At 33.7% G+C, this 23,221-nt stretch overlaps 4 protein-coding genes across 6 annotated transcripts in view; 1 reads left to right on the top strand and 3 right to left on the bottom strand.

Moving 5' to 3' along the window:
- LOC123714226 (rho GTPase-activating protein conundrum) overlaps nucleotides 1-1,103 on the bottom strand; it is a 79,951-nt gene extending 78,848 nt beyond the window's left edge. Inside the window, exon 1 of the mRNA XM_045668419.1 lies at nucleotides 1,066-1,103. The gene's annotated coding sequence lies outside the window, so the exon portion shown is untranslated. The remainder of the gene's footprint in view (nucleotides 1-1,065) is intronic.
- Nucleotides 1,104-6,029: 4,926 nt separating this feature from the next.
- Nucleotides 6,030-9,924, bottom strand: LOC123714009 (immunoglobulin-binding protein 1). Its single transcript, XM_045667997.1, has 7 exons — nucleotides 9,677-9,924; nucleotides 9,192-9,400; nucleotides 8,745-8,862; nucleotides 8,141-8,366; nucleotides 7,485-7,638; nucleotides 7,130-7,211; nucleotides 6,030-6,742 (listed from the first exon to the last, which is right to left on the bottom strand). Exons 1-7 carry the CDS (start codon nucleotides 9,800-9,802, stop codon nucleotides 6,632-6,634), a joined length of 1,026 nt encoding a protein of 341 aa, XP_045523953.1. The 5' UTR covers nucleotides 9,803-9,924; the 3' UTR covers nucleotides 6,030-6,631.
- Nucleotides 9,925-10,485: 561 nt separating this feature from the next.
- On the top strand, nucleotides 10,486-17,197 carry LOC123714007 (carboxypeptidase N subunit 2-like). 3 transcript variants are annotated; one of them, XM_045667996.1, is made up of 4 exons: nucleotides 10,486-10,704; nucleotides 12,554-12,678; nucleotides 13,880-14,310; nucleotides 15,082-17,197. In XM_045667996.1, exons 3-4 carry the CDS (start codon nucleotides 13,928-13,930, stop codon nucleotides 16,928-16,930), a joined length of 2,232 nt encoding a protein of 743 aa, XP_045523952.1. In that variant the 5' UTR covers nucleotides 10,486-10,704; nucleotides 12,554-12,678; nucleotides 13,880-13,927; the 3' UTR covers nucleotides 16,931-17,197. The 3 variants fall into 3 exon arrangements, with proteins under 3 accessions (XP_045523952.1, XP_045523951.1, XP_045523950.1); XM_045667995.1 differs by lacking the exon at nucleotides 12,554-12,678 and having other exon boundaries at nucleotides 10,486-10,700; XM_045667994.1 differs by lacking the exon at nucleotides 12,554-12,678 and having other exon boundaries at nucleotides 10,487-10,704.
- A 1,175-nt stretch (nucleotides 17,198-18,372) lies between these two features.
- Nucleotides 18,373-21,312, bottom strand: LOC123714411. Its single transcript, XM_045668653.1, has 2 exons — nucleotides 21,301-21,312; nucleotides 18,373-21,162 (listed from the first exon to the last, which is right to left on the bottom strand). Exons 1-2 carry the CDS (start codon nucleotides 21,310-21,312, stop codon nucleotides 18,373-18,375), a joined length of 2,802 nt encoding a protein of 933 aa, XP_045524609.1.
- Between the last annotated feature and the right edge of the window lie 1,909 nt (nucleotides 21,313-23,221).

A 23,221-nucleotide genomic window follows, 5' to 3' on the forward strand; every position in this document is an offset into this window, starting at 1 on the left:
TCATGTTATTTTCCACTGTTTAAGATAAAACGTGACTAATCTCTTTATCCTTATATCTCGTCAAGTCACTTTATATTACACTAATATAATAATAAAAATAACCCTATCTATGAACTTTATATGAAGTTAATACATTTCAGACCATTTTTAGTGATGAGGTAAAGTTTTTATTAGGTTGCCATCAAAAAAGAAACTTGTAAAATACAAGTCTCCCAACTCAGTTCTTCTACAAAGATGTGAGATCCATGTATTAATATCAATGTAGTCTTAAGTTTTTACGTAATTAGCGAAACTAACAACATGTTATACTGTCTATATCGATACCTTTTTTTGTTTTTAATAAATACATTGACTTTATGCTTCTAATTTTATCCACAACTAAATTAAGACAGTGCTAAGAACCCACGTTTGCTGGTAGCACTGATGTTGTGCTGTTCCAAATTGTATCATCGGTTCAGGATCTACGATGCCTCTCACAGAACACACTGAATTAACAGATGTCAAACTTACAACACCCTTCCTTGTGAGGCTGTTTTCTAATTTCAAATTAACATAACATTAATTTAATAAATTCAAAAATAATTTAAAATACTGAACGCGTAATTAACTTCGTTATATAAAATATATCGGGTCTACTTGTGAATTACGTAACATATGTTTACCATAAACATTTAATATGTTTTGTCTTTGTCACATACAGTATATATCATTATAATTATTTATGTAAATTGTCGTCTCTATTGCTCTTATTTTACATGGTTTTAATACCGGAGCCTTATACTATCATACTATAATGAGATATACAATACAATATTGTTTTAGAATTACGATTTCGAAATTACTAATCGTAATTTGGTCATTATAAAAATTATAAGCTTAAACAAATTATTACCAATTCGGACATCATAAACTTATATTATGAACAACAAGTGAATAATTTACGAGACTCTTTACTTACTAATACTTTAAAGAATCAAAGACTCATGTCTTTGATTCTTCATTCCTTTATTGATAGGCACATGTCAAATGGAGTCCGATATTTTAAATACAAAAAAATAATCTCACCTTGAAACTGTGCAGCAGATATTAAAAATACAACACAATCGCACTAAAACAATATTTAAACAACACTGGGAGCAAACGCGAGAGTAAGATAATAGATACTGTATCTTTAACCAGTAGGTATCAAGGACGACCCAAATCTTTGATATTCTCGCTATATATACATTCTGGGTAATATTAAAACAACGAGATATAGCGCTATTACCACCGTTGGTTAAAACGTTAACTAATTGGACATTTAAAGTTGACTGTTGAGACTTAAATCTATAATTTAAGAAATAAAATTGCCCGGAAAAGTTCGATTGGCAATAAGGTCTTGTTTGTGTCTTACTTTAATATAGAGGTAGAAAATGTTTTCCCCATTAATTCACAAATAACATACGACGCGAGTAGTCTACCATAGACATACTTGCCTTTTAGAGAGAGATATCTGAAGCCGGTGAAACCACTTCCTGCCATTAGGTCGGCCGTCACACGTGCGATCACTTCCGTAAATCAAGCCTTAATTGGTACTGATATGCTTAATAATATTTATTATTAAATAAATATTATTATAATAATATTTATTAATATTTATTATTAAATAAATATTATTATAATATTAATAAATTGATTCGTAAGTCAAGGGAACTGGCAAGAAACTCTTCGCCACTCTGTTTAATCTACATGTCATTAAGTCATACAAATTGTTTGAACTGGAGTAAATCAATCCCAAGGATTAGGATCATTTAAATAATCGTCAAATTTATAAAAAGCTCTATTGATTAATTTCCGTTTAACGAGAGTTTTGAATTTGTTAAGTGATATTATATTATTCTGGGTGTTAACGCGTTTTATTGTCAAATGTAATTCAATATCAATAATTTTAATAAAAGATAATAATTGTAAGATTATATTTATACATCATATTATGATAGAGTTGTGGCGAATCCACTCTACGGTATCAACCTCCTGTATAGACGTGGTAAAAGACTACAGATTTAAAATATGGATTTTCAATTGTTACTTTATGTTATTAATTTTATTAAATTATGTCAATAATAAATCGGATTTCTATAGTAACTAAAGCACTTCTTAATGAGATAATCCTTTAAACAACCTCAATACGTGGTATCTGTAACAGGATTCTCTATAGTCTATGTCGTTAGAACGGGTGATAGAACCGGCGAGATTTGCATAAATCTGTAGGTCATGTGGGCTACTGGCAAACTAGCAAACACACGCCGTAGAAGTGCACACGAGCTTCGCGCTAGTTGGATAATTTTATTGTATTATTACCATAGTCAATCTAAAACTGTTTAGTAATTATTTAACTTATATGATAGCCTGAAAGGCTAACTGTATATTTTTTTAATAAAAAAGGGCGCAAATGGGTGGGAGGCATCACCTGATGTTATCGTTTCACTTTCACTCATCCATGGACACTGAGACCAAAGGGTTCGCGAGTGCATTCCGACCTATTAAGAATTGGTACGCTACTTTCTTGAAGGACCCTAAGTCGAATTGGTTTGGAAATACTTTAGAGGGCAACTATTTCTACAGGTTATCAGCATCAGCTGGTAACTGTTTCTTTGATCATTATTTATCGACAAATAGGTGATACTACTACACCTACTGTGCCTGTCACTTTTTAAGGGACTATTAAAGATTGACCAAATATGTTTGAGCAGATTTTTTATAATCATATCTTGCCTTAAAACGTCTTCTCTACATTACGACAAAAAACTTCAATTTCTTTCATACTATGAATTACTAAAATGGGTGGGGCACATGGTAAGAGGACCAGAAAAGTGGAGCAAAAAAATACCAAACTGGTGCTCATGGTATAGCAAACGAAGAAGAGGAAGACAACTTAGAAGGTGAATAAACCAAATTAGACACAGCAGGTGGTACATGGCAAGAGAGTGGCACATTGCGGAGAGAATTGGCGGGATTTGGAGGAGACCTTTGCCAAAAACGGGCACACAGATACTTAAAAGAAGATCGAAATATAATAGAAACGTGTTTAAATGTTAAAGTATCTATTATATAAAATACTATTATTATTATGAATTACTTAAATACGTTTCAATCAAGCCTTACCCCAGATTAATTAGAGAATAATATCGATTATAGTAGACATAGTATAACCATATGCGGTAAAAAATAAAGGCAATGACAAATGCCGTGACATAAAACTTTTTAGTATCACCTACAACTAGGTCTTCCATATAAGGAAGAAACTAATTATAAAGAGTAATAAAAGGTTAACAGATTGTTAAATTACCTTTGAAAATATAACGCCTGTTAATAAAATTTGTTATCGGAGACTTTAAATGTTGCTCTAATAATTTCTACTAAGTTTTTTAATGCATGCTTTAAGAGCGGTATTAGTGTAGCGATTAAGGCTGACAGTAGTGGAGAATAATTTTCGGTATATTTAAGACATATGTGCCGGGTATAAGCAATAAGTTGATCAACTTTAAGTCATATCTAAATAACACCTAAAAATATAAGTAGGTAACACAACGTACCGTTACACACAATATTTATATATCTATAAAAAAATTAATGGTTCTGAATTTATTTCCAGTTATCAAATGACGGTAGAATTAAGAACTGGCAATACTCTGACAATTTTTCAGTCACCAAATATTTTCTATCTACTCCTAAAAAAAACGTATTAAATTACATAAGATAGTAGATCTTATGTAATTTAATACTTTTTTTTTTCTTTACTCACAGTGGCTGCCTGGAAGAGATCGCTCGAAAGCGATTCCTTTTAATTTAATTATGTTCATTTTTTATATTATAATGTAACGAAGTGTTAATAAATAAATAAATATTTTGTTTCACAGAATATTTGGCTAATTCTACCATTACATGTGATTCTCATGACATCTTGAAGCAAATAATTTGAAGTCTAGGTTCTTGACCTTCGCGTTGTGTCATAGAGAAAAATGACCGTATTACGGCACATCGTATCAGTAATGACGAATAAAATTGCACTTTCGATTTTGTTAGCCGCGGGCAGTGAAAGCCAAAACCCTGGCTGAAGATAGCTTTGTGACAATGAGATTTCGGACCTCTTAAATTTTACGTCTGTAAGGAAACTACTAAAAACCTTGTGAGACTCCAAATTTCCTTGGAAGAGAATTTAATTCATCCGAGTCTGCGAAAATATTTAACAAGCCAATTTCTTTTATATGCGTTCCTTCCCAACAAAATCTTCATTTATACGCCAAGCTTATGAATATAATACATGTTATAATATATACAAAAAATATTGTGGAAATTGAAGTTCCATAATTGTATAAAGTATGGTCACCCATGAAGTTTTCTACGACACTTACGCGAGAGCAAGTGGCTATGACAGTGATGTGATAATAAGAAAGCATTACATGTAATATCTATTTTGATTGACGTCTTAACCGTGCGAAAACTTTCTCTTACAGATGCTTGCTATCTTTGGAATTAGCTAATTGTAATGATAGAATATAATTTCTCCACAATAAGTTGCCTCACTTATTATTAGTTTCATTTCTCTTTGTTAGACGGTTTAGCCGATGATTTTGGGTAATAAACCACCAGGCACGGGATTAGGCAGACATTCTTTGACTTATTCCTTGGGGTAACGGTACTGGTCGATCTAAGCTTGACCCGTTAATAAAAACCAAATCAATCTGCATACAAACTATTATAATTCTAGATCACAGATTTCTCCTTATTCTTTAACAGTGTTTTGGTGTGAGAATGTAAAGCGATAGACGAATCTGTGCGTTTGATTTGACTAACGCAATGTCATGGCGCGAGTTAACCTACTAACTATTGACCAATCACAATCAAACGGAAGATGGTGAAGTTTCGGCTTTCATTTTACAGTGTCAGTTCCAAGACTTTAATAAGGAAGATTTGCACAAACTACACCTGAATATTTTTTTTATGTAATAGGTGGCAAACGGGCAGGAGACTCACCTGATGTTAAGTTTAACCGCCGCCCATGGACACTCACATTGCCAGAAGGCTTGCAAGTGCATTTCCGACCATTCAAGAATTGGTATTGAATTGGCTCTTTGAAGGACCTAAGTCGAATTGGTTCGGAAATACTTCAGTGGGCAGCTGGTTCCACATAGTGGTGGTGCGCGGCAAAAATTGCCTTAGAAACCGCTCAGTTGTGGAACGACGGAAGTCGAGGTGATACGGATGGTATTTTGTCTTGAAGTCCGATAATGAAACTCAGCTGCCGAACAACTCTTCTGAACACTCTCCATCGTAAATGCAGAGAGCCCCACATCTCTACGCAACGCCTAGGGAACAAGCCGCACGGAAAGTTATTGGTCGTCGACGATTCGGATCGCTTTCAGTTGAATACGGTCAAGTGGAAGGAGCTGGTACTGGGGAGCTCCCGCCCAGAGGTGAGAACAGTATTCCATGTGGGGCCAAATTTGCGCTTTATAGTGTTGCATCGGTGGCCCGAAGTGAAGTACCCCCTCGCCTTGCTGAAGAAACCAAGCTTTTAGAAGGCAAATTTAGCCTTCCCTTCCAAATGACAAGGAGATCACCAGATGAGCGACCACGACGAAAGCCGTACTGAGAATTGCTAATCAGCTGGTGACCCTCTAGATACCTCAAGAGCTGGCCGTTAATAATGGACTGCATTATTTTGTAAAACAAGGTTATAGCTATTGGGCGATGGTTGGACGGATCAGAGCGATCGCCCTATTTAGGGATCGGATGTATCGAAGCGATCTTCCAGCACATCGGAACAGTGCCCAGCGAGTACACGTACCGGAGACAACTCAGGAGCACAAGTACACAGCACAATTGGGGGGATGCCATCAGGCCCGCTCGACTTATGGATGTCCAAGGAAAATAAAACTCTACGGGTGGCACGCATATTATGATATTATTGAAACACACGCAGAAATATTGGCACGTTACACGTTAAGGATCGAAGAAATCTAAAATTGGTGTAAAATAAAAATACATTTTTGTTTAAATTCTTTATAAGATCGCAAAATACATTTCATGAGTGACCACACCGATAGCTTTTTACCATAGCCACTAGAGGCAGCTTTAATCTAATAAACAAAGCAAAATATTTTATTCACGTGACACAGCCCTAGTATTTTTTCTATACTTTTTAATTAAAATACAATGCAAATTATTTTAAATATATAAATTCTTGCGTTAGTTATGCTGTAAACAAGATAAAAACAGGAAATGTGTCATTAGGAAGTCCTTAGTGGCAAATGTAACTTCAAATATCTGATATTTGATCATACAGCATTTATTTAACTAATTAGACAATAATTCCTTCTAATTCATATTTAGTAATTAACTTTTAACTATACAGGGATCAGACCAAGCAACCCGAAGAGCACTCTTGGCAACCTGTCACATGTACTGTAATTTGTCAATTTGACATTTTAACTTCTTAAATGAATTCATTTTTTACCGAGACTTGTAATAAGACTTAAATTGATCATACAAGATTTTATTCACAAATCTGTAAGATAAAAATCAGTCAACTGTCAGCTGTCAACGTCAATGCGAGTTTTATTTTTAAGAGAATATCATTTCTATTCGGCTAGCTCCTGTTATGTCTGTTGCCCCATCCACGTCTGTGGTCGTCCTTGTATTCGTCCATACTACGTTGGCGCGCTAACTCTTCGGGATCGTCATCTTCTGCTAATTCCTCCTACACAAAATATATTTAACCAGTTATTCTTTAGAACAAGATTGATCAAAAATTTTGAAGAAGTGCAAAAATACATATTACACATACACACACATAACACATAGTTATTAAGACAAAACTAAACTAAAAAAAGCATATATAAAAATAAAAAAAGTGCAATATTCCAACATGTAAGACTAAAAAACTGTCCCATGTTGGTTGAACCTGTAATTTTTAAATTAACTGACGAACTTTTATTAAGTGCTTATGTCAATCTTCACAAAAAGATAGAGTAACAGATTCAACATTACGTATAATATTTTTCACCATTATAACATTATTGATAACATATTATTTTTTATAAAAAATAACCCGTCCTGGAGCATAATATTCTAATATATTCATTACCTTTTTTATTTGCTCGGCGTCATCTCCATCTGTTTCTGTATTTTGAATTGTTGTGTGTGGAATATTTGACGCGGCTGGAAACCTGGAATTAGTAAAAAAGAAATACAATATTTTATATAACCTTAAAGCTTCACTCTGTTTAGAATTTAGAGTAACATATTTATCAAAAGTAGCATAGATGAAGTAGCATACATATTTATCAAAAGTAGCATAGATGAAGTAGCATACATATTTATCAAAAGTAGCATACATATTTATCAAAAGTAGCATAGATGAAAACCAAATATAAAGAAACATACAACTTAAACGACCCATATTTCTCACTCAGAAAACTAATGTATAAAAATATACTAACGTTCCCTCCCGGACTCGCTTGTCATAGAATTCCTCAATGGTATAAGTATGCAATGAAGGGTATCCGGCCCCATATACGGCCTTTTGAATCGCATCACGTGTTATTATAACTGGCTTTAGGGGCGGGGCACGCTCGCGTTGTTTTGGTTTTATTTCTGGAATAAAAAACATTAATGTTGAATATTAATAAATAGAAATAATAACTAAATAATCAACTTACTAATATAAATATTTAGGACAATGTTGTAACTAACAAATAAATAATTATGTATGAAAATAAAAAAAAACCATTAACCAAGACCCAGACACAATTAAAAACAATATATAATTTTTTTTAGATTTGGACCGCTTGGGTTATTCCTAAATACTGCTGTTTAATTAATGAATGTAACTAGAGTACATTTTAACGGGTTCTCCACACCCTCTCTATGGAGAAAACATGAAAGACCTACCACACCCTACCTAAGGTAGGTAGGCTGTGGTACAGCATAGATTCACAAGCATATTATATTGCAGGGAACATTCCAGTTTCATCAAAATCTGGTCAATAGTTTTTAAGATATGAGTATAGACACATTTTCTTATTTAGTTGATAGGTATTTAATACTTTGTTTGTTTGTATTTTAATTCGGTTATTTTAATTACATTTATTCTCACCTCCTGCATGTTTAGACATATACTCCAAAATTGGCTTTTCCTGTTCAATACTGTTAAGTTCATCCAAGGCTTGGTTCACATAATTCAATAAGAGGGTTGTGAAATATTCTCTCTTTGTATGATCATCTACATTCGGAGATTCCATGGATTTTGATAAGGTGCTTAATTTGTCTTTGAGCTCCTTCAACTCTTTGTATCTCTTTATTTTCGCCTCACGTGAAACCACCTTTAGTATTCCATGTAAGCAAAATTACAATATCAAACAAATAATTGTATTATCTGTAACAAAGCAATCTCCCAAAAAATTATTAATTAGATTGTGAAATGTTTTATATATTAATAATGCATGGCCTTAAGGTCGTAATATATAAATACATAGTACAAAAACTATATAGATTTAAGCAACAAGCAAAATATTAAGAAAATGTCACAGCACCCTTTTAACCAAACATAAATTTCGGTTAAACACAAAAACAAAGATTTTTTACAAAACTCAGACAGCACATTTACAATTATTGAGATGTCAATCACCTGTAGTAACCAATTGGTTAAAAAGCAATTACTTTAAATGTGGGCTTGTTTAATATTAAATAAAATAACTTACCATGGTAGCTATTTTAGCCTGTTCTGTTTGAGATCTAGTAGCAATACTATCATCACTAGCAGTTTGTGGAATTTCAACATCTGTAACTCCATAATCTTTGCATCGCTGTATAAAGTCCCTGTAATTTAAAAGTAAATTGTAAGTCTTGTCCTAAAGAGAAATGGGTCTACATATGTTTGAAGATTTTATTATCGCTTGTCACCCTTCTGTGCCTACCAACCCAAAACAACCATCATTTTATGAGGAATCAAATTCAGGCTTTTCAGGTAATTAATGTGCATTGAAGACTAAGACAATTATTATATGTGATTACAATAATTAAGCTTTAGTTTTGTATACTTTTATAATTTGTGTACTTTTTGTAAACTAGATGGATGAAACCTTAATAATAAAATAAATTAGTGATTATAACTTGCAATTTTCTTTAAATCAATAACAAAAACTTACTTGAAGTAAATTTCAGCCACATTAATTATATCTTTTCTAGGCTGATTGCAAAGTTTTAATGTAAGAGATCCTAATAATGCAGGCAATAGAAGATATTGAAGAGTCTCGGTTGGTAATTCCTCTAGGGCTTCATTTTTACTAAACATGCCTGACATGGATACTAAGTTGGTTGCTTTCTCAAAGTTGGCTATTGCTGTTTTTACAGTCATCTGAAATAACAATTACATAGTCCATAATTATAAACAATCATAATGCACTTAATTTCTAATTATAACCATAATTTAAAAATTACATATACATTAAACATTTACCAGTATTCATTGCATCTGCTTCAGTTTTTTGAGAGATTGAGGCTCCGAATAGTATTATGAACTTAATGTTAAACCACATTCTGATACCATAATTAAATATTTTAACCTCATAGTATTTAGATATATCATTCAAGTTTTCCATTGATAGGATTTAAATTTATAAAACTTTCTTACCTGCACCGCAACACTGTTGGTGGCTTCGCTACCGGTTTCCACTTTATCGAACAATTTCATTGCACTATCAAACACACTCTTTAAGGATTCATCGTCATTGGAATTTGTTGGCTCGTTTTGCGCCATGGTTAAAGAATTCAATTATGATTATTTTTTGTGTAAATTGTATTACTATTCTGCACTGGCCTGAAAACTGAAAAAACACAATTTAGAAATCAGCTGACATTTTAATCTGACGTTCAGAATATATTGACAATTGATATTTTCGTATAATCCTATTCTAAATCTAAAAACTAAGGGTTTTCATAATCGCAAAATAAAATTGTCGCCAGTCGCTAGGAGATGTAACACTAGACGAAATCTTAATTGAAAACATTGGAGAACAGGTCATTTGTACATTTTTCTCGGTTCATTAGGTGTGATATAAGTACTAAAGTGTATAGAACATAATGTATTAGTAGTATTTAAGTAAATAAGTATTGTTCAGTAAGAGTCTAAATGTAAGATTAGATCAAAAACTTTAGCTCAGTATTGGATTTTGTTATGCAGGAATCATAGTTCACGCTAAATATAGACTCAGAATCTTACTATATACTTTATATTGGGAATATTTTGCTTCGCTAATCGCCTATCGTTTAAGTCTTTAGTATTTTCATTTTCACAACTAAGATGTTCCAATTAATTGATCACCATTGGAATAATTAAAATATAAACATATATTGATATAAACTTTACAAAAGTTGAGCTACATAAAGCAGGTCATCAACTAGGGTATTATTACGTTGCCGTGGAACGCTATCGACATTATGTTTATAACTTAGTAGAATATTCTATGGCAGTAAGAGTGCACGTAAAATACTGTGTGCATACATGTAGGCAGATTACAATCACGTAAACAGCGGGCCAGGATAATACTTTATGCGACCTCGGACTTGTGTGTAAAACAGACTTGATACAAGTTGTGTTAGTCACGTTTTCGGGATTCAAAACAATTTTCCTTGGAATTCAATCGTACAACGATCTCGTAGGTAAGTTGCTCAATTTTATTTAGTGAAGCAGAATTGTAAAAATCGTATATCGTACCGATGCACTTTCAAATGCTCAAAATATTTTGAATTTCAAAATCCTAATGCGTAGTTACTGATAAAAATAATATTTATAGCAAACTTGGTTGATTTCTTAGGATAAATAGTATGACATAAGTGTAAAATGCATCGTATCTTTAAAGTTACTATTGATATGTACAAAATTTCATAAAGTTACTTAATATGTTAACTTCAAACCTGTTGTACGAGTCCACACGACATCGACAGAAGGGTTTGTAAAACATGTCTTTATGTCATTTTGTCTGCGACTTTGAGTGAAAAATATATTATGAGTCATTTATACCCCTTCCTTTGGGTTTCATCTGTTAAGGTACGTGGCCGTGGTCGAAATTAACTGAAATCCATTTATAGGCGCAATAGACAAGCTCACTTTTACTACACGTAATACTACTTACTACAAATAATAAACTTAATTTTGATAAATATTTATTTATTTTGTATATATAATGTTATTTATTCTTTACGATACAAATTGCGACTATAATTTGCTACTTTTTTTTGTATTAGGCGCCTTTTTATGGGCTTGTTTGATTTTGAATTCGAGTTTTAATGGATATAATTTTACCAACTATTTAAATAAACACTAACATAATATAGCACATGTGGTTCATATTATATATTTTGATTTTAAAATTATTCTAGAAGAGTCTAGAGATAAGTATTTTGCTTTACATCAGGCTTGGTTTTGGCTTGGCGTTATTACACATTTCTGAAAAAAATCATTTCTATATCTTGCAAATGTGTGGTAATGGCGTAAGTAAAAAATGTGTGCGTGTACTAGTGTACACACGTAAGAAGTGAAACTTTATGACCTTATTTTTCGAAAAATGATCTACTATATGCTACTTTACTCAAATTAGTTAAATAAAGTTAAATTACATTAAGTTTAACAAAAGGCTTTTATTATCATAGACATGAATACGAATAATATAATGATTTCATTTTACCTTAATACTACTAAGATTATTACAGAATTTCATGCATTGTAATAGAATTATTACTATCATTGTTATCGTTATTATATATTTTTGTTATTAATGGCTTCGAATTTTATCGAATCAACCGTGGTAGGGACAACAAAATGTGACGCGTAACCGAAAAATTTTCAATGTCCATAATGAAGTTTCAGTTCAAAAATATTGTTCGTACATTTTTAAAGTAATTAATCAGCATGTTAGTGTTCTATTAATTTTAAAATATCTCGACGTTTCCATTATTCTTCAACAATCATGTTGATTGAGACTTTACAAAACAAGCCAAACAGTGTTGTTTAAATGTATAACACTCGATTAACAGACAATTTTAATTTTATAGATGTTTCGTATTATTAATAGATTTGAATCACACATGCTGACTCATAACAACAGAAGGAGCCGTTTTATTTGTGCATCTCTATTTTAATATATTATATATGTTTCATATCCCCACCCAAAGCATGTGTTTTTTTTTCTTCAACTAACTTAATTTTCTATTATATTCAAATTTCTCTAGAACTGCTGCTGAAAATATATCTAAAATGTCTTTTAATGTCTAACGAACATTGATATATTAACGTATTACAACTTATAGTAAAATATTTAGATAACATAATCATCAAAACCAAAGTATATTTAGTTTACGATTACCAAATGTACCAAGAAAGCTCCCGATGTTAAATTTAAATTATTTATTACAAAAACAAAAAAATATTTTTACAGTGTCTTTTAAAGCCACTTGTCTAGTTAATGAATACATAAGTAGTTCATATAATTATCAAATCAAATATCCATAGATCTAGAACAAACTTGGTGTTAATATCAGCAATACGAAACAATCCGCGATACTTTTCAATTGCAGTCTAAATATTGTTATCGCATTGTTTTTATAAACAGAAATACGGGATGGAATTTGTTTCATGTAAGTTTAAACTTCTTATGTCTAACATAAACTTTACCATTGGACACATTTCAACCCAGTCATGGGCCACAGATAATGAATATTCTACTAACCATTGCAGGTGCAATTTATCTTCTGTAATCTACCCATTTGTAACGAGTCTTTGAAATTGATGAACAAAATTGCTTGTTTACTTAAGTGGATCACTCAACAGGCGTGCCCGGTAATCACATTAATAAAATGAAACTACCACTAAAATAGTATTTCTGTTCTGTTAAAACGGAGTAGCAAGAATACTTTTTAGTCATTATTTCGTTCGTCGTTCTTGTTAAGAATTAGAAATATACGAATATTTTATTTATTAGACGAATTGCCTACTATTTGCAAACGTTGCATAATTTAATTTTCTATATTTATCTAAAAATATGTAGGAGTGATATCTCGTGGCAATCTATTTTAATACATACGTAGTCGATGGGTACTTGCGCCACATATACATACCCAATAGAAAGTTCATAGCGATAAAGTTCGCATATCACTTCGGCTGCAATGATCCATCATCAGTGCTATCGCTATCTGTAATGCTTTGGAGGATTATTTGTATCAAATAACAAGCTTAACATGCCTATTCTATTACTATATTCCATTGCGCTTCTGGAAAATTCTGGCGGGAAACAGTTAGAGTCGGTCAGCAGGATGCGACCATTACAACGATTGAGTCGCTATTTGTCAGATTACTTGTATTGTGGACTCACCTCATTGTAAAAAATTCAATTAAAGGGCACTGGTCTTTGTCGATTCTAGATCTCAGTTCAAATTGGACTAACTTTAGAAGATTTATAATAAACGAACAATAACTCTTTAGATCTGATAATGATAAGTCTGATAATGTTACTAATACAATTAAGAATTTTAAATCTGTAATCGAGATTTAATAAAGAATACGCCAACAAAGTGCATCTGCAGTAGTTAATAGGATGACTTTGTATACATTGCATTGTCGTGATAGTTCTAAACAATCGCTAATCGATACATCACGTTGCACATGACAATCGTTACTTGCAATGTCTAAAGTACATAATGGTACCTTTGTTTTCCTCCCGAGACAATCACAAATGATTCATGTTCATTGAAACCTGGAATTTCCTTTTCAAAATAGTTACTACTTCCCTACATTACCCCAGATATTTTATTGTGAAATACATGTTTTTTACTGTTTCAGATTTAATAACATGGGTGAACCAAGACATTGAAGATTCACTCAAATAAAATGGCAAACACAGCGGTATTATTTCTATGTCTGATTGCTCTGCATCTTGGCTACAGTTTCAACGGAGACAGTTTTGAACTAGAATGCCCAGACGAATGCGACTGCCACTACTTTAGGATAAACTGGGTCACGGACTGTTCTGAGAGTAACCTCACAGAAGTTCCATACGATGAGCTGAGTCTCAGCGTCTACATTTTAGATCTAAATGGAAACAATATAACGAGTCTTAAATCATTCCCTAGTGATATTAAGATGAGAAGATTGCAAATTGCGGATAATAGGCTGACAAGAGTCGAGCGGCAGGCATTCAAAGGACTTGAGTATCTGATAGACGTTGATTTGTCTGGCAATAACATCTCTTATGTGGATCCCGAGACCTTCTTGTGAGTAAAATCAAATTGTGTTTAGAAATTTTTTTTAACACAATTTTAATGACTTTATCTGCCTCTACAAATCCATGTACGATATTCCTCCCTTTTATTAATTAAGATAAGTAATTAATATATTAATATTTACGCTAATAGACTGTAATGCCGTCATAAAAATTATTACGCCCATTGTTTACATAAGTTATATTTTCTCACGTTCCATTGTTCGGTTCAATCACTGTATAATGGAAGTGATGACAAAATTATAGCAATTTATTCTAACTTGTTGCGGTCTACCCGAGCTACAATTGGCACTCGTGATGTCAATATTAGATAATGGCCACGCAAAATGTGGATTGAATTACTGACCATATCTCACTTGCAAAGTTATAAAGATTGCAATAAGTTTTATAGATAAGTTACTTTAATAACGTACCTAATTTATTGAATACTTACTATTGAATTAGAGCAGTGTTGGCTTAGTGGCCTGAGCGTTGTGACTGTTACCCATGACATCGTAGGTTCGAACCTGGGCTGTGCACAAATGGATTTATGTCCATGTGTGTGCACTTGTCTTTGTGCGTATATAACACTACGGATATAGGCATGCTTTGAATCCAAAACGTCGACGACATGTGTGTGACACAGGCGGGTGATCACCTACTTACCCACTAGTAAATAATGATCACGAAAATTATACAGAAATCTGAGGCCAAGACCAAGGGTTGTAGCGCCGCTGGGTTTAATATAAAATTACGAATTATAACTTTTCTTTTTCAATTACAGAGATTCCCGAGGCCTACTTAATGTCGAGTTGCAAGACAATCCTTTGGGAGTCATTGAGGGACCCTTTCTTATATCCGGAACACTTCAATACCTAGACATCAGCAACTGTAACATTTCTAGCATCAACCCGGTGTTCTTTACTAATATTACCTCTATTACAACACTCGATCTCTCAAATAACCCTTTGGTTAGTCTAGACGCTGCTGTTTTTGATAATTTAACAAGCTTAGAAACACTCAAGTTAAATGATTGTAAACTAAAATACCTACCTGAAAACATTTTTGAAGCATTGGTAAATTTGAAGAACCTAGAGCTAGCTGGAAACTTTTTAACGGAAACAAACTGGCCTGAAGTTTTAGGAAACCTGCCAAGACTGGAGTATTTGAATCTGCGAAAATCGCAAATCACTTACTTGTCGCAAGATACGTTCTCGAACTGCACAAACTTGGTCACGCTTGTTTTAGCTGACAACAAATTGCTCGATTTAGATGTGGCTGCGACATTGGGAAACAGCGTCAACCATTTAGAATTGCTGGATCTATCAAATTGCCATATAAAGGGACCTATTTCTGGGGAAGCTTTCGCAAATGCAACGAGGTTAAAGTCTCTATATCTCTCAGGCAATCCACTTTTCGCTCCTGACTTACAAGAGGCACTGGCACCTTTACCTAAGTTAGAAAAACTCTTCTTGGGAAATTGCGGTCTTCGAAACCTTCCAGATAATTTCAATGTGTTCGAAAATCTGATTGAACTTGATATTTCACATAACCCGTTGGCCAATGTATTTACAAGATTACTTGCCCCACTTGACAAATTAGAATATCTTAATATGGGTTACAGTAATTTGTCATTTGTTGGACCAGATACTTTCTCACATATGACCTCCATGAAGAGGCTGGTCTTATCAGGCAACGACTTATTGTCATTAGAGGCTGGGCTTTTCGGCAACCTTACACAATTGACAACATTAGAGTTAGAATTTTGTGGACTCAAGAGACCATTAAATGCAAACGCTTTCTTTAAAAACCTCACGTATACCGACTTAAGAGAAATCAAACTTGGGGGCAATCCTTTAATAATCCCTGAAGTTGGCCCATTATTCCCGAAGGCTCTGTCGCAAGTGACAGTCCTAGATTTAAGCAACAGCAATATATCGTCATTAAATCCGGATGCTTTCAAAAACACTGAAAATATAACTGATTTAAATTTAGCAGGAAACAAAATTTGTTCTGCGGAAGGCGATTTAGCCTTTTTAGAAATCCTTCATCACCTTGAGAAAATAAACCTCAGTAACAACAACTTGACCACGATAGAACCACAGGTGTTCGCACACAATCCCAAACTACACTCGCTGAAATTAATAGGAAATCCGTTTATATGTGACTGTAAAATTGCCGAGATGTGGGACTGGGCTAACATGATCAAGGGAGATCTCGATGTACTCATCGGAGCTAAGAGCGCCGAGAAAGACATTGTTGTCAAAGGAAACAAGAAGAAGAAAAACCTTTACTGTCATTACAAAGAACTACGTAATATTACGATCACCGCAAACAAAACTGTCCCTGGTAGAAGGCCTTTCGCAAGGCATAGAGAAATCACCTATGCCAATAGAACCTGGGCAAAGTATGTGAGAGAATCTGGATGTGAGCCTGTGGTTAAAATACTACGGCCAGTCGCGCTAGTGGCCGACGTCTTTACTGAGGACAAGGATAATATTTCAATTACCGCTTTGTCTTTAGCTTTTGTAGCTATTCTTCTTGGTGCTGCTACAGTGGTTATGACTTGGAGACTGTTCCAGAGGCGAAAAAAATTTGAAATCGACACAGAGAACCACAGAAAGAGCAGTTAAGCGTACTTTGTAATTGTTAAGCACATACAACTGCAAAGTACGAGTTATGTATTTAAAGCTTTGTAGTTATATCGTGACAACGCTGAATATATAAAAAGTGATTTTGTAATTAACATAATAATTTATTACTAGTCAAATTCGAAAAATATACTAAAATCTTCCCTGTTAGATTGTAGTTTAGTCTTATAAATGTAAGTAATTTTCAGTATTTTTTGTTTTATGTATTGAGTTTTGCTTCGATAATAAAGATTAATCTTCATACGTGAACCTGTCTCTTTAATGACTACTCAATATTTGTACCTCTAGGACATTGCGTCCTAAAAGAATCCCGTGAAAAAGTAAGACGAGACACGAAAGACGAAGCAGTTTTTGGAATCAAATGTTAAATTACTTTGAGGTCAGAAAGCACGGTGCCCCCTAACTGATGGGACATGGCTTATAATAAATACATATACCATATATAATATATTTCATTTCATTGACCCCTTTTATAATATTTAAGCAAGCAAGGTGTACGTATTAGATTTGATAAGCGTGTCGTTTCGGTTATATCTGAGGGATTCAGAAACGAGACTTAGCGAGAACTACTTATTTATTCTTAACCTACATAGTACATAGTTATTATCAAAATATATAATTATTTATAAGTAAAAATTAAAACAAATTTTGGTTCCTGTGGCAGTGTATCTTTAACGCTGGCAGCATGTCCTCGCTGTTTTGCGATACTTGAGTTTATTCGTTGAGCGAAGAAACTATGGGGTCACTGGAAATCTCTATGTAATACACAAAATAATTACCTACAGTATTTTTCAATATCTTAAAAAAATAGGTAAATAAATTGATTTATTCTTCTATAGTATAATCTTTGTAATGAAATGTTATTGTCCAACCTCTTTCACAGTTCGGTATTAAAGAGAAACAAATGAGATTAATTGAAAGTTACTCTACGAATATAAATTTTCAACTTTGTTATCAACGCGTTAATACGGGGTGTTATGTATTTTTTATTGAAGTGAACATTGGTTCTCTTTGTTTGGATACTCTTAATTACACAAAAATAAATTTATGGGCTGATCTTAAAACAATTATGGACAATCTATGTGTATCTTATTATAAGTTAAGTAACAACTCAAGAATCGTTTCCTAAGGTTTACACAGGTGTCACAATTCGCTCAATGCAGAGCCACTTGCTACGGTCAGTGACTTTGTTAACGATGTTTTTATTTGAATCTGTTTCCAGGAGGCAAAAAAAGTTCGTCACGTAACGTATTGATAGCGAAAGTTTTGTTGCACAAGTACTGAACAAAAAGTGATGTCATTTTATAAACGAAAAACAATATTTTATATTATTTTAATAACAGTCACAAATATAATGCTTAAACCTACTTTACAAAAACTTAACTAACATTGGTTTTGGTCTAATACAATAATTATTCTTATATCTATCGACTTATTTTCTTTCCACCTTTCGTGCTAGTTTTTTTAATGAATAAGTTTTCTTTGTAAATCTTTTTCCGCGTTCCTTGTTTCTCGCTTTTAGGGTTATTATTAGAAGCCATCGCTGCTAGCTCGCTGTCTAACAGTTGTGGTAGAGATATGGGTTCAAAGCCATACTGAAACTGTGGTTCTACAAATTGGGTTTTACTCTTATACATATGTAGAGGTCGGGTTGCATAAGCAGATGCATCTCGAGGTTTATCACTCGAATAATTATGTTCATATACATGAGGATTCGATTTCTGGTTTGCGCCATGTTGCCTTTGTTTCGGCACATAAAATTCATAAGTCGGAACAGTGTATTTCGCGTACTGCTTTTTGTCTTCATCTACGTTATGATAGTAACTTTTGGGTTTATTATTTTTAAACATTTTATAGTAACTCTCTTTATTTCTGAAACTACCTCGAAGGCTTGTCGGTTTACTGACAGCGTAATCCAGAAAATAATCTTCATGTATTTTGTCCCTCTCATCTTTGTAATTTGATCTTGTTGTTTTTGGGAAATCATCCCCTTCACTTTCGTATTGTTTAAATGGGCTCTTCTCTATATTGTACTCAGAATAATAACGGGGTGCACCATACGATTCCGGATTATACAAGTCTCTTTCAGAATCATCACGTGGGGAATCATATGCAGCGAAACCATAGGCAGCGTCTTTATAACTCTTTTCGAAATTTTCTTCGCTATTTTCTTGTACTTTATATGTATCTTCTGGTTCCTTATCTTCCTCAGCTTGTTCATTTTGTGCTTGTGTCCCTTTCACGATTGGCGCTGCAGAATGGTGGGATCGTGTATATTCATAAGTCACCGGGTGGTTTTGAGGTGAAGGAGAATTTCTTGACGTTTGAATGTGTTGATTAGGATCTACCCTTATTTGATCATTGCCTGTATGAAAATGTTTTGTGTTTTCTTCATATTCAGGAACTACTGGTTGAAAGTGTTCCTGTTCACGTTGCTTTGGAGCGACATTTTTATGAACGTGATTAATAAATAACTGTGGTACGTGGTAGTGTTTTACAATATTGGGATCTTGTTGATTTTTAGTATGGTAATACTGGATATTCTTGTCTTCTGGTTTAAATTGGTGGGTATCTTTAGTAGATTCTATAAAACGTACATGATGGCCATGATTTTTCTCCTTGTTCCTATCTTCATAGTCTTGAATCTCTCTTTTTTTATCAGACTCCTCAGAGTTAACTTCGGAGTTTTCCCTATTATGATGGCGAGATCCTTTGTTTTGTTCAAAGCGGTCTTGATCCTCTGGTTTGATGGTATACACTAAATTTTTAGGACTTTGAGTATTTCTAGTAGTATAATGAATGGGTTCTTTGACAGTTCTAAAATAAGTATAGTGAATAGGCTTCTTTTCTGTATGTTCCTCATAGGAATGATGAACTGGGACCTTTTCTATATGTCGTTCATAACTAACAATAATAGGCTTCTTGTTAGTATTTTTTTCATAACTATAATGTATTGGCTTACCTTCTAATTTAGTTTCATAGTTATGAGTTTCAGGCTCTGACTCACTTTCTTTATTGTAATTAATTTTTTGTTCCGTATACGTTTCCTTGTAATTCGGGGAATTAATTTCGTAAGTAAATTCGGGACCCTCATTTGAAGACTCATTCTCTGCAGTGTGAGTTGGATTTAAGCTTTCGTTATTTTCAGTAGACTCATCACCCTGAGTCACTTTATTTATATTATTTTTGGGTTTATCGTCACTGTCATAAGATTTCGTATTCTGTACAACAAATTCCATCTGATGAGTTTTGATTACGTTTACGTTTTTATTTGGAATCTTGTGAAACGTATCGTCGTTTATCCTAGGTAAGTAGTGCTGCACTTGAGGTACCACAGGATTTGCAAATGTTAGAGGTTGTAAAAGATTTAAGTCCAATAGAGGAAGAGGTGGTTTTGTTACCAAATTTAAGGATATCTTTTGGCCATTAGACAATGTTGTAAAAGTTGTTTGCTTTGGCGCCTGTTGCAGTTTTTGAACATTATCAGTTTGTGCCGTATGTTGAAAAGATGGATTTTTATCTATGTTGTGAAAATTCTCCTGGCCTCCTTGCTGTAAGCGTTGAAATTTGGGATCAGTCTGAATATTGTTTGAATTTTCTGAGGCAGCTGCATTAGCGTATACATTTTTGTTACCAGTTGACTGCGGTTGAGCAGCTTGGTGTTGATACTGAGTATATACTATTGAATTGGGAGATAACGTTTGTATGTTACCATAAGCAAGCGGTTGTTGTTGTACAGTGTATCGACCAAGGGTTGTTTGTGGCAACGACTGTACACCTTGCAAATTATACTGAGATGTTGAGAAGAAATGTGGTGTCAGCTGCTTGAACTGACTGCTGGGTGATACCAGTGGCTGGCTTAAATGGGCTGGCAGATTTTGCAATTGCACGTATTGCCTCGGAAACGTTGTTCTATACGCCAGAGCTTGTGGTGTCTGTAAATATTTGTTTCCATAAGAATCTTTTAAAAATCCATTTGTATTCTGTAAGAGAATAGTTTCTTCCTTAACTGGGATATTATTCGGTGCTATCACTGAGGGCACGTGAAAAGAATACGCGGCATAGGGGGCAGCACCAGCGTAAACACCCACAGGACCGTTTCGATAAAGTCGGGATACACTTTCCGCACTAATATTGTCCGCTACTGGTTTCGTCACAATATTGTCAGACTTTACAGATTCAGCGATTCTCAGTAACGACAGAACTATAAGTACCTGAAAACAACAAAAATACTGTCAATACCATTTCTAAACACTAACAAAACTCCAAAGACTACAGTTTTTACAGAGATTAAAGTAAACTCCGTAAAGTTTGAATTTGATACTACATATTTTATTGATAAATATATTTACCTTTGTCCCCATTGTAGGAGACCCTAAGTCTACAAGACTGTGAGAGACACTGCGCCAACGCGTCAATGCCTCGTTCTTATATTGATGTGAACTCTGGACCACTTTTTCCGCGCGACGTGAAACCCGCCATTTACAGTGAACTTATCAATTAGAATATTACATGAACGATTTTATTCAATACAATCTCAGAATTAAGTAAAAATTTGTTATAATTAATTCGTAGACAGACTAGTATAATATAATAGTTTATATTTAAAAAAATGCGTTGGTCAAAACTAAATATATTATAATGTAAATGGTGAAGCAAAGGCTTTTTTTAATTTAAAGTAATAAAATCGCTATGAAGGCCGGTTTCAGATGGCAGGTCTTACCTTATGTTGAAAGATAGTTTGCAAGTGTTGTAATATTTCACTTCTTAGGTCTTGATGATCTTTTTGTCTTAGTCTTAGTCTTGACAGCTACAGCATTTAAAGATAATTATAATTAATAGCCTCATTGCAGACTTTACAATTTTTTAATCAAATAATTTATTTAAAAATATGGTCTTATGAACGTCAGTATTTCAAAAAAATATAAATCTTAAGACAATTCTTACTTTTGAAACCCCTAAATATATAAATTAAAAAACTAAACAAGTCAAAATATATGTATATTTTTAAGAGGTCGTTAAAAAGTTGGACTCATTGAAAATTATTCCACTACACATTCCAGCGCATGTCAGGCATAAGTGTGACTTTCGTACGCCAAAAACTATTGGATTTGACTTCGCGCTACGTCTCCGACTTTGAATTACAGAAATGCTTGATTTATAAGATATATTCTATCTACCTATAAATGCTATAAAAAGTATCGTCCTTGGCATGTAAAATGGAAATGCTTCATCGATTTTTGCCTCTTCTCAGAAAAGACTACATGCGTGAACTTTTCCCCACTATGCCAAAATCTTTCGCAGTCTGCTGATTTCCAAGTCGTATAATTTGCTGATATTTTAATAATGATTAAACATTCTTGTAATTAATCATAGAACTTTCGCTAAACCGCCATCCCCCGTGCGCGGTGACCATGACCAAGTGAGCAAAGCCACTGTAAGAAAGTGCATGTATCGTATTTCAGTGTCACACTTTCTTTCATTGCACATCAAAGGATGCAGGTCTAATAAATCAGCGACGTTCCGCTGCCGCTGATATTATTTCCGCTGCCTCATAGCACAAATGAGCCGAAGAAAGTCGAAATGAATCATCACGTCACACAAATTCGTTCCAAAAATAATTATAAAAACAGATTTGCATTGTAGGCAGTTCCGTTAGCTATTTATTTACCAGCTCAGTGATTAGTTACAAGCTGAAGGATTTCTCTTGGTCGATCGGCAACGCGTCAAGGAATCTTAGGATACTGTGGGTGCCCACTGACTTGTAGTAATAGGTTGGGGATAAGTTTTTTCGCATTTCTTAACAAAACTGACAACATTTATTTAATATAGTTTATTTACATTTAACAAAAGTATATGTACAATTTTGTTCGATAAATTTTTGCCATCTTGTACATGGCTCCATTGCTATAGACATTTTGGGACTTCTGATAAAAATACCGTGACAATTGGTTTCGGCAATCCTCGAGATATTAACCTGACAATGCCTAAATAATTCTGAAAAGATCGAAACAGGTGGAAATCTGAAAGTGCAAGGTCAGGACTTATACGGCGGATGCATTAACACCTTCCAGCCAAGTTCCCCTACTTTTTGCTGAGTGGCTATAGGTGTGTGAGGCCTAGCGTTATGATGAAAAACCACACCCCTTCTGTTGATTAATTCCGGCCACATTCTCTCAACTTCTTGCTTTAATCTCATCAGTTGTTCACAGTTGAGTTACGAATCGATGGTCCTGCCTAGTGGTAACAAGTCATAAGTAATAATGCCATTCC

This window comes from Pieris brassicae, chromosome 9, assembly GCF_905147105.1.
Source record: "Pieris brassicae chromosome 9, ilPieBrab1.1, whole genome shotgun sequence".
Classification (NCBI taxonomy): Eukaryota; Metazoa; Arthropoda; class Insecta; order Lepidoptera; family Pieridae; genus Pieris; species Pieris brassicae.

What these genes read in the sequence shown, in the direction of transcription:
- LOC123714009 (XM_045667997.1), bottom strand. Translation starts at nt 9,802, where the DNA reads ATGGCGCAAAACGAGCCAACAAATTCCAATGACGATGAATCCTTAAAG. An exon ending in GTGGCTGAAATTTACTTCAA is followed by an intron (nt 8,863 to 9,191) that starts GTAAGTTTTTGT and finishes TTTAAATTACAG; the next exon opens with GGACTTTATACAGCGATGCA. An exon ending in AGGCTAAAATAGCTACCATG is followed by an intron (nt 8,367 to 8,744) that starts GTAAGTTATTTT and finishes GGAATACTAAAG; the next exon opens with GTGGTTTCACGTGAGGCGAA.
- LOC123714007 (XM_045667996.1), top strand. Translation starts at nt 13,928, where the DNA reads ATGGCAAACACAGCGGTATTATTTCTATGTCTGATTGCTCTGCATCTT. An exon ending in GTGGATCCCGAGACCTTCTT is followed by an intron (nt 14,311 to 15,081) that starts GTGAGTAAAATC and finishes TTTCAATTACAG; the next exon opens with AGATTCCCGAGGCCTACTTA.